Source organism: Eptatretus burgeri, chromosome 3, assembly GCF_056783735.1.
Source record: "Eptatretus burgeri isolate ZD-2024b chromosome 3, Ebu_testis_v1, whole genome shotgun sequence".
NCBI lineage: Eukaryota > Metazoa > Chordata > Myxini > Myxiniformes > Myxinidae > Eptatretus > Eptatretus burgeri.
The window spans coordinates 55,659,237-55,671,369 of record NC_140963.1 but is presented as its reverse complement, the minus strand read 5'-3'; the positions used below and the strand labels follow the sequence as shown (position 1 = coordinate 55,671,369).

General features: G+C 39.5%; 1 protein-coding gene across 16 annotated transcripts in view; it reads left to right on the top strand.

The window, feature by feature from the left end:
• Nucleotides 1-12,133, top strand: part of LOC147029952 (ADAMTS-like protein 1) — a 545,848-nt gene that overhangs the window by 483,156 nt on the left and 50,559 nt on the right. The window contains exon 26 of one of the 16 annotated variants that reach the window (XM_085873510.1): nt 7,021-9,246. The exons of the other annotated variants lie outside the window; for them this stretch is intronic. Within the exon in view, the coding sequence (XP_085729636.1) occupies nt 7,021-7,109 (89 nt within the window). The 3' untranslated portion in view covers nt 7,110-9,246. Of the gene's footprint in view, nt 1-7,020; nt 9,247-12,133 lie in introns of those variants that run through there. 16 annotated transcript variants of the gene reach the window in all.

Genomic DNA, 12,133 nt, shown 5'->3' with positions numbered 1-12,133 from the left:
ACAGGACGTAATCCATTGACATACAAAGAACTGCAGGCAATGGAAGTGCACGATCCAACATATCACATCGATCTTCTGTGGGAAGTGGCATTTTTGTCCTTCGTCCTAAGAGGCCAGCATGGTCAGGTATGATGCAGACACATCTCCCCGCTGCACCAGAGAAGTTGACCAAGATATTCAGGTGTAACTGCAAGACCGGGTGTAGCAACAGCAGATGCACCTGTAAGCATATTCCCATTGACTGTACATGGATGTGTGGGGTGTGTAAAGGTGTAAGTTGCGCTAATTCATCTCAGGTGGAGATAGATGACAGCAGTGATACTGATTGATATGTTACCTGAAAATTCATCAAGAACACTAACCACATTACCGATTAGCAGTGAAAACCGGTGTTAAATGTATCTTATCATCGTGATTGGGTGTCACCACTTTAAGTATTTCAGGTATTGCTTGTTGCTGCTTTCGTTAATTTTTCATACTTGCTTTTATATGACTTTATTGTTTGTATCAGGCACATGGATGCAAAGTTATCTGACATTTTTTATTTTCTCTAATTGCTAAAAGCTAATATGCATATTTTATGCAAGTTATATTCATAATATGGGTTTGGATACTTGTTCCTTATATGGAAAATAATAGTGAAAATTAGAAATTTCTCTTAATTCCTGAAACGAATTTGCATAATATGCAAATTATATTCAAAATATTAATTTTCAAATGTGCCTATCATGTTCATTGACCTTGAAAACATGGGTTTGGGCACTTAGATGCAAAGTTATAGCGAAAATATGAATTTTCTCTTATGGTGGAAGCTAATTTTCATATCATGCAAATTATACTACTTTCCCATGCTTGGATTTTTTAGGACTTTTAGTATGGCGATTAGGGAGTCTTACTGAAATGCACTGAGGTAGAAATGATTCTTTTGCAATTAGTGGTGGGTGAAGATACTAAATTGAACTTTTTGGTCTAAATTCAAAGCGATACATCTGGTGCACACCTAACACTGCACATCACCCAGTCATCACAATCTCTACTGTCAAGCATAGTGGTGGCAGCTTCATGTTATTGGGCTGCTTTTCTTCAGCTGGGATTGGCAAACTTGGCAGGATAGAAGGGATAATGGACGATGCAAAGTACAGGATAATGCTTGATGAAAACCTGGTTGAGTCAGCCATGAATCTGAAACTGGGTCAGAGATTCACATTTCAGCAGGACAATGATATGAATCACAAAGCTAAAGCCACACTGGTGTGTCTTAAAAAGAATATAATAAATGTTCTCGAGTGTCCCAGTCAAAGACCTGACTTGAATCCAATTGAACATTTATGATGAGACTTGAAGATTGCAGTCCATCAACGATCCCCATCAAACTTGGCAGAACTAGGGCAATTTTTATGTGAAGAATGGGAAAAAGATTTCACCATCTCACTGAAAAGCTGGTGGAGATCTCCCCAAAAAGACTCATACCAGTCATTGCTGCAAAATGTGCTTCCACCAAGTACTGACCTCAGGGGCTGAATACCTTTACAACCAGTTAATTTTGATTTGTGCATGTTTTTTGCAGGTATTCCTGACATGTTACATCCTTCAACAACAACAGGGTTTAGCTTGATCTTTTCACTTTGTAGTGCATACCCGTACGTGTGTGGCCGTACATGCGTGGCCTGCCAAACGAGCAGTTCGTTGTTCATCCGTTTCAGCTGCACGACGCCTTGCCTCGTGTTCAGTGTTGTCTGCCAAGCGAGCAGTTCGTTCTTCATCCGTTTCAGCTGCACGACGCCTTGTCACGCGAGTAGCGTCGTGTGTCAAGCGAGAATCTCGGGCTTCGTTAGATTCCATTGCGCGTGCACGACGCGCAGCCTCATTCCTTCACTCTCGTAAACGACGACTGGATTGGGGCATTGTTTCAATTTGATCGGACCAACCGTATCGTAAACGGCCATAACTTGGGAAACAGCTGAAACGGATGAAGAAGAACGATATCAAACCTTGAAAAGGCACACACTCAGGTCCCCAGCATCAATTGTGACATCATATCAAATGAAGAAGAAGAAGAATTGTGCCGTCAATTGTGATATGTGCAAAAAAAAAAAAGAAGAATTGTGACGTCAATCGTGATGTCATAGCACCGTGTCCTGTCATTGGTTTGGTAAATAAATGGCCATAACTTGGGAAACACTTGTCCGATTAATATCAAACCCTGAAAAGGCACATCCACAGGGCCCCACCAATATACCTGGCAAGTTTCAATGAGATCGGACCAGTGGTTGTCGAGAAACAGCGGTCGCAGACACACAGACAGACACACACAGAGATTTCTGGAATTATAGATAGATGAATAAATAACTTCATTTGGAAAAATTGTTTCAGTATAATTCCTAATTCATCTAAATGTCGCATTGTTGGTAGGGGGTGAATACTTTTGCAGGCCACTGTATATCTCTCCAAATTCAAGGTTTGTTTGTTATGAATTGCAAAGGCCACTTTTAATCGTGATATCCAGTATATTTGTAGATCCTAAATACCCTTAACAGTGTTAATGACACATGTTCGATAATTTCTAAACATGAGGCATCCATGCAATGAAGAATCCCCACAAGTTGACATGCTCACAAGCACAATATGTGATTACAAATGGCTGCTAATGTTACAAAAAGGTCTATTTTATGTTTTGGAAATACACCGTGAAGCAAAAATGTATAAAAGGTAGATACTACTGGAATGTCACCTCTTCTATTCTATTAAAATGAATTTCACCAAGGGACAGTCACTTGTTATTTGAGACTGTGATTCATTGTCCTTCCAACCAATCAAAAAGCACCACACCGATGGAAATCAATAAATGTATAAGCGGTCATACTTTACCATGTAATGATGGTATCAATCCACAATAGGCTTCCAACATTAAAGTACTTCATGACAACTGTACTGAAATAAAAGCCGTCATTGGCTAAGGGGTCATTCCGTGCCAACTCACCTACATTTCAAAAACCTCCCCAGGTCACCTCCTCAGATTTTGCTGGAAAAATTCTTAAATGTAGATCTATATGGCTCTACCCACCATGCAAAAGATTTGCTTTCAATTCCTCATAGTTTAAAAAATATCTATCTCTAGAGACCTTTGAAATTTGGCCCTAAAAATGCCAAATGTGAAAAACATTTTTTTCCAACTTCAGTTCCTTATAATTTTATAATGGACTCCTCCAGAAAGCTAATATTGCAAATATTTACTAATTGGCATCCAAATTTTTCAATTATGGCATCAAATAGCTTCTGGGATGCATATTTCTCACTCTATAGGAAGCTAAAAATGCCTTTTTGGCCAAAACGAGCTAAAATAAGGTGAAACTAGAGGGAGCCTCCTGAAAATAAGGAACAACTTAGAATTTTTTCCTCATAACACAGTGATTATAGGGTCATTATCTATCCATAGATACATTTTTGTTGGGATAATACAGTTAGGTGATGAATTATAAAAGTTTTACCATAAGCCCTTGCCTCCGAGGGCTCTAAAATGGACCAATTTTTTCCCCTGGTTTGACCATGTGGCTCGGGGTTTAGGATCTTCATTTTTTTTCGAAAGATTGCCTCATATAAGATGTGTCTACTGACCGAATAATTTTATCTAACGCCCATGGCTTCATATTAAAATATTTTTTTATTTACATGCACGTTTTTTTTATAGTTATTCACTTTCTTCATATTCATGAGCTTATAAATCTGAAACTGAACACTCTAGCAAAGTGATACTGCAGATATTTATAAACTGGCATATGAAATTTAAGGATCTGTGATCAGAATGCTGGATAAATGCATATGTTTCTATCTGTAGGAAGTTGAAAATGCCACTTTGACCAAAAATGGTGAATATTCTCATTGCATCCAGAAAAAAAGAAAGATCAATGCTGGGTGCCATTACTCAACATTCTTTGTGTGGTTGAAGCCCCTGACATAAAATCTGGTGGACATCAGTACCAACTGTCACAGCATGACTTTAAGCATGTTCAAGACCTGTTTTCTAAGATGTAAAATTCTGTGCCTCTGAGTGCTAGATAATCATGATAATGGATTATATAAAAGATGAAAGGTCATTAAAGAGTTTTCTAAGGTATAAAAATTACTAATATTCATTGTCTCTGTATATCTGTAAATAAAAATGCTGCTACTCAACTAATCAAATTTGTTCTAATTTATAATTTGCAATCACTTACGAAAGTAATCATTAGCATGTATTTATGAATAAATAACATCCTTATCACTAATGTCTAATAAGAAGCATAATTTAGCCTCATGAGCACCCCTGCAAATTCACCTTGTTTTGTACCAAGTGGGCCAAATTGCCATATTTGGCTTCCTAAAACTAGGAGTATGTGCTTTCTCGAGACATTCTGATGCCACAATCTGAAATTTTGTATACCAGTTTATAAAATTCTGCAGTAACTCTTTCCTGGATAGTTCCATTTCAGATTTATAAACTTCTGAATATGAGAAAAGTGAATAATTATAAAAAAAAACGTGCATGTAAATAAAAATTTATTTTACTATGAAGCCATGGGCGTTAGATAAAATTATCCGGTCAGTAGACACATCTTATATGAGGCAATCTTTAGAGAAAAAAAAAATGAAGATCCTAAACCCCGAGCCACATGGTCAAACCAGGGGACAAAATTGGTCCATTTTAGAGCCCTCGGAGGCAAGGGCTTATGTTAAAACTTTTATAATCCATCACCTAACTGTATTATCCCAGCAAAAATGTATCTATGGATAGATAATGACCCTATAATCACTGTGTTATGAGGAAACAATTCTAAGTTGTTCCATATTTTCAGGAGGGCTCCTATAGTTTCACCTTATTTTAGCTCGTTTTTGCCAAAAAGCCATTTTTAGCTTCCTATAGAGTGAGAAATATGCATCCCAGAAGCTATCTGATGCCATAATTGAAAAAATTGGATGCCAATTAGTAAATATTTGCAATATTAGCTTTCTCGAGGAGTCCATTATAAAATTATAAGCCACTGAAGGAAAAAAATGCGTTTTTCACATTTGGCATTTTTAGGGCCAAATTTCAAAGGTCTCTAGAGATAGATATTTTTTAAACTATGAGGAATTGAAAGCTAATCTTTTGCATGGTGGGTAGAGCCATACAGATCTACATTTAAGAATTTTTCCATCAAAATCTGAGGAGGTGACCTGGGGACCATTAGGTGAGTTGGCATGGAATGACCCTACAAGCTTAATACCATGAATGATCGTGAGGTCAAATAAAAGCCGATTACTAAATGATGTTGATAATATTAATATAGCCGATTACCAAACAAAATAAGATGGCGACTATGTGCGACTCCCACCCCTTGTATGTTATGACGTCGATTTATTCGATAAAATAAATGTAGACAAGTCTGGAGACGGCGATGGTTCACGAGCAATGTACATGGTTCGCCTTTTTATTTTTTGACCTTTGAGGGGACGCCACGGGCAAACTGGCGGGAATCGGGAAAAACGTAAATGATGAAAGTTGTAGTACTCGAAGAGCACTACTTGCATACCAACTTTCATTCAAAACAGTTGAAAACCCTAGGAGCTCGATGCCCAATTTATTGATTGTTTGACATTTTCTATGTTCGTGACCTTGTGACCTTGACCTTCGGACGAAAATGAAAAATCGAGCTCAGTGGGGCTATGCAGGTGCCATTGGGCTAACCAAATACCGAAACCCCTGCCAGATTCAACAAACCCCCTCGGAGAAGATGTAACTTGAAACCGGCTACCCCCTAAAAACACATGTTTTTTGGGCGTGGCTCCGCCCATAATGGGACGATCGCTCTCAGCACGTGCTTCAACCTGGTTGGCCACTGGGGTCCTGGGCGAGTGTGCAGCAGTGTGGTGTGGTCTAGCCTCATTGCACTTCGGGTTGTCTCCTTTCAGGACATCTGGAGCTAGCCTGCAGCTTCAGCATGAGCCCACCAACATGAACCAACAGCACAAACAGAGACTCTCTCACTGCCTTTCTGGTGCGTGAAGTGCCATTTTAAATGTCCTAAGAGGGACATCAAATCACGCATGGGACATGCTCATTGGGCAGCACCATTGTGGCTTTTGCAGGAGCAACGGATGTGGCCTTTCACTCCTGTGCTCATTGTGACTTTGTGCTGACTCCACAATCGCTCATGGGTCATGCTCATTGGATATTATATCGGGGAAATTCCACAAAGAGACAAATAACCGACGGGGGAGGTTCAATAATGTAGGGAGGGTGGGAAGGAGGGGCTTAGATAGACATTTTGGGTGGGGGGATTAGATCTTTTCTAAACGTGTTCGACACGTTTTATCATTTACAGGAACGATACCACATTTACTCGAACACGTACTTTGAAATAACTGTTTTAATCTATCCCCATTTTTACCCCCGAGACCAGACCGTAACAATATCATTCCCTCAGGTTTCCTGCAGAGAGCACTCATGACGTTGAAAACTGTATGAATTGTTGCCATTGTTAAATAATGTGATGTGCAATTCCCAGTAGTGCATCCAAGTTCTTCACTGTTCAGAGCTGGTATTTGGCTGTAAGGCTTTGCAGGGTTAGAAAAAGGAAGTGGAGCCCAAAATTCTGGATCATGCATCTGCGGCATGGGTTTTGTAATGTCGGGGGAGACCTCACAGAAGCCTCAATTAACCGTCTCCATCCTTACTCGAATTTTGCAACCTTACAGCCCCAAGACTTGGGGATCCCACTACAAAACTGAAATAAAAGTCACACATTAACACTTGCAAGTATCTTAATGGATACTTAACCACAGCAGATTTTAACCACAGCTGTTGGAGTGCAATGTTTTGTTCCCTTTCTTTGGGGAAATCTCCTTGTGCTATAATCTGAATTATATGCCAATGAAGGAAGAAAGGCAGGGTAACTCTCATGTGCAATATTTCTGTTCGTAATTGACAGTCCTCATCTTTACCTCCACCACCGAAGGTGAAGGAGGTTATGTTTTCACGCCTCTCTGTCTGTCTGTGTGCAGGATATCTCAAAAAGTTGTGGACGGATCCGGATGAAATTTGGTTGGCAGATTGGGTGTGTCGCAAGGACAAACTGATTAGATTTTGGTGAAGATCCGGATCCAACTACGAGAATTTTTAAAGTAATTGTTCATCATTGATAGATGGAGCCAAAAAATGATATATAGCATGAGATCTCAAAAAAAATTGGACTGATTTGGATGAAACTTGGTGGGCACATTGGGTGTGAGACAAGGAAGAAGTGATTCAATTTTGGTGAAGATCCGAATCCGGATCCAAAAATTTTTTCAGTGATTCTTCACCATTGAGAGATCAGGCTAAACTAATATATAGCACGATATCTCAAAAGTTGTGGACGGCATCGGATGAAACTTGGTGGACAGATTGGGTGTGTGACCACGACAAATTGATCCGATTTTAGTGAAGATTCGAATCCCAATCTGGATACGAGTATTATTTAATTTTTTAAGTGATTTTTCACCATTGAGAGATAGGGCCAAAAACGATATAGTACTGTACAGCATGATATTTCAAAAATGTATTGCGCCCGATATGTTCTCGTGGATCAGGAATTATGTGGCGGAGGTATGCACTCTACCGAGTGCCCTTCAAGTTCCACCTGTAAATCTTTCCACTGCTCGCAGTGTTTCAAACTATAGCACATTAACTCCCAGAAACGATTTTGCAGCAGTGAACTTCACACTTCATTTTTATTTAAATTGCATTGAGACAAATGGATGAAAAGTTTTCCTTGTTGCTAGCCAGGCTGACAAAAGCTAATGGTGGACTTTGTGCTGCCATTTATTGGCTGCAGTGTGGCTGAAATCGTTATCAAGTAACAGCGGTTAATATCCCGAACTGTATAATTATTTTAAGTATGATTTGTTGAACATGACCAAGCATATCAATTCGTTTCTCAATATATTGGCCATCATCTCACTCATGAACCAATTTTTTGGTCAAAGTTTCATTTGCAATGTGTGTTGATGATTGCAAAATTTATACCTTGTCTACTTTAGTCGGTTTACATTGGTTAAAGTATGCTCTGCAGCATCTCTTACCATAAAAACTCTTCAAGATTCTAAAATACAGCCCAGGAAGGCTCTTAATTAGGCTGCAAGTAGTATTTTGCACACCATGTCATGTCATTGTTGACTGTAAATGCACCATCACCATCATGTTGTATGTTCAGTTGTCATCATGTGTGCTCCCATCAAATTTGTGGTCGTGTCATTCATATGGCTGCACAGACCCCAGCCACAGAAATAGTGCGATCAAATCGAATTGGTTCCCCGGAAATGATAATCGGGACGAAACCAGTTGGAGCGAACTTTAAACACTGGTCACATAGAGAACCTGCAAGCAAACCCACTCATGGAGATGAGGTATGAATGTGTTAATTATGTATCTCCACTGCCTGTATAACTCTTTTGCATAGCTTCCGTGCCTTACCACTCAAATACCTGCTAGCTTCAGACATTCAAAGCATCTGTAACACACCCCATATTGACAATCATTTTAATGTGGAGGATAAATATTGCTTAGGCCAGTGAGGCTCATGAATGTAACTTGTATTGACTGCTGTATGTGTCCAGTGCTCTTTACCCCTGTAAGCATGCTTTGGATTATCTGACTTGTAAAGTCGCCTCACTATTTGCTTTGCCACAGTCATGCACAGTCTCACTGTAGTCCACAAAAGACATGTTGTCCCATGCAATGAATGCCAATAATTATAGCAGTTGCTGCTCTACAGATGGTTCAAGCAGTTGAACTCTGTGGAAGCTTTTCAGTCACAGTTTTTCATTATTTCTATACACTTATGAAACTGCCACAATAAAAGTTAATGTACAGCTGCTATGTAATGTTTTTTATCGCTGAAGTTCATCTTGTTATGTAACAAGGGCCTGAAGATTGTATAGCTGTTTGGAGTGACACTGCTGGATGTATAACCAAATGTAATCCTTGCGAGGCATGCTTTTATTGGATTTGACCTGCATTGCCCAACCAAGAACACAACACATGCTCGTGTGCCGTGTTAGACACAGCTGCTGCTTTTGGCTTTGTTGCTGTGTTTGGCTGTACTGTCCTGCTTCACAGGCTGACACCATGAGAATTTAGGATCTTGGCACACCACTGTGAAAACCTAAACGAGAAATTCCTGTACTTGTGTAACATTGTGTGCACAGAAAGAGTGATACAACTGGAAATAAAATGACAAAACGAAACAAGACTCTTTCCAACTTTCTCATAACATTTTCTGAGATTATTTTGGGCTTTTGGTGCAGTCAACAGACCCCAAAAAACTCATACCAAAATATTTGGACGTATGGCCCTGGTAGCCTGTTAACCCAAACCCAAAAACACAACGTGCAATTGCCTCCCCAGTGCTAAATCCCTCGATCACAAGAGAAGTTCGTTTGTTGCAACAATCTTATTTTCATCCATTTGAGATCACTTTTGCGTATGTTTAGTGGTGGACTCGTGTTAAAGGCATGGCATTAGCATCCTGGAAGTTGGAGATTCAAATCCAGTTGAAGGGAACTGTGTTAATGAATTAGCTTCTCAGCTTCTGGAAATTGAGCTCATCTCAGAATAATTGCCATGTCACCATTGAATTGTCAGTAATAACCCAACATGTTGGGGGAAATCTGCCTTGTCTGAAACGTGACACCAGTACATAAACTACGATCGACCTAATGAGTTCAGAGCAACTTGGATGAGCAAAGGTTTTGCCTATGAAAAAGGCAATGCGATCGAAAATCTCCTCAATAGTACAGGAAAAGATAAGGTGCTGGTCATGTATGTCAGTATGCAGTTACAAACATAAACAATAGCTATGATATGAAGGGCATTCAAAATGTTTTATGAATGACGTACTCATAATTAATAGTGCAAGAAACACACAGGTTCATATATATGTATGTATGTATAATATATATATATATATATATAAAAATATGTATATATATATATATATATATATATATTGATGTGTGTATATATATATATATATATATATATATATATATATATATATATATATATATATATATATATATATATATATATATCTCCTTCTTCTTTTGGCTGCTCCCGTTAGGGGTCGCCACAGCGGATCATGCGTATGATCCGCATAGTGATTTGGCACATCTTTTACACCGGATGCCCTTCCTGACGCAACCCTGGTCGCCTCTTACGACACAGGGATATGGTACACCTATTTCAACCGGGGTATACACCGGCCCAGTATACTGGTACTCATTTCGCCGACCTCGGAAAGATAACAAGCTGAGTCAACCCCCTGGTGTATTAATTCAGTGGCCCAACGGGGCTTGAACTCAGGACCTTTTGGATCCCAAGCCGCTGCCCGAACCACTGCGCCAACACCAGGCTAATATATATATATATATATATATATATATATATATATATATGTGTACACATTATATATATATATATATATATATATATATATATATATATATATATATATATATATATGTACACATTATATATATATATATATATATGTACACATTATATATATATATATATGTACACATTATATATATATATATATATATATATATATATATATATATATATATGTACACATTATATATATATATATATATATGTACACATTATATATATATATATATGTACACATTATACATATACACACACACGTACACGCATGTAGTGGACAAAATAATGGAAACACCTGGGTAAATGAGGGACACGAAGTATATTGACAGCAACAGCTTCCACACAGGTGTCGTCCATGTGGTAAGCAAGTAACATCCCATCATACTGGGGTTCATGTATAAAAACGCTGCGCATGCCCGGTTGCCTATAATTATTAGGGTGCATCAAACGCCCCCTTTTTTACGAAAGTTTGAAAAACATAACGGCGATAGGACAGATGTGTTCGAATACATGAAAAACATTTCTCACTTTTTTTTCAGAATTTTCAGTCATCATCTTGGGGGTCCACATCGGGGTCAAAGTTCAGGCACGCAGCTCCTGCGCATTTTTCAGAATAAGCGTTATTTTTCACTGTTTCGTGATTAAAACTTGCATCTGGTGGTGAAATAATTCTGACATATCGATGTACTATCTCTATATATATATATATATATATATATATATATATATATATATATATATATATATATATATATATATATATATATATATATAGTTACGAATTCGCGCCCGCCGGCGTGCGATCGGCCGCTTCCCACTAATAGCAACCGCGTCGCCCACCGGACAGACAATTCAGTCGTGACCCTCCTGGAACTACCGCCAGGAGCCAGTCACGGGTGGGGGTTTAACCTCACCACAACCCAGTCCGCATTCAACCCGCGCGAAATAGGGTGAATCGCCGAATGTCGATATACCTAAGTACCCGCGCAGGTAGCGTACCGAGGAGTTACCACGCCACAGGTCGGCTCCGGACACGAACCGCTTAAGCGGCTTGTTCCGTGCTAAGGGGATAACCGAGTGGAGTTATCGCCGACCTCGACGGTTCAGATTACTTACTGGGTGTCGAAACCCACTACCAATTCCTTCCGTGATTTAAGATGGAACTTTCAATGGGGAAAGAGATGACTAACGGGATACATTTCACACAAGGACATTTATTATACAACACATAAGTAGGCAAATAGGAACAACAGGCAAGCACGTATACAGGAAAATAGAAACAACAGCAGGCAAACAAAAGCAAGGGAAAGCACTACGTCCACATATAATTAATAAATGTACAGTCACTTAAGCAGTTTTACTTGATAGGATGGCACCACGACAACATTCATTCAAAAACCCAAAAGAAACACAAGAAAAGACCCCCTCACAGACAAGGGGGTCAGGCTGGACCACTTGGGTCTTTATGACACGGGACCTGGGAGATCAAACGGGTCCTGTGAGACCGTAGCAGGTTACCTGCACCCTCGAGGTGCGCCGGTCGGCAAGCCCTCTCCGGCACTCTCCTCTCGTGCGCGCCTCGACCCTAGACCACCACTCGCAACCTTCACGACTTGGCGCCCAGAGGGAGAACACGACCTCGACAATCCAGAGAGAGAACCCCAGTTCGACCTCGACCACCAGAAG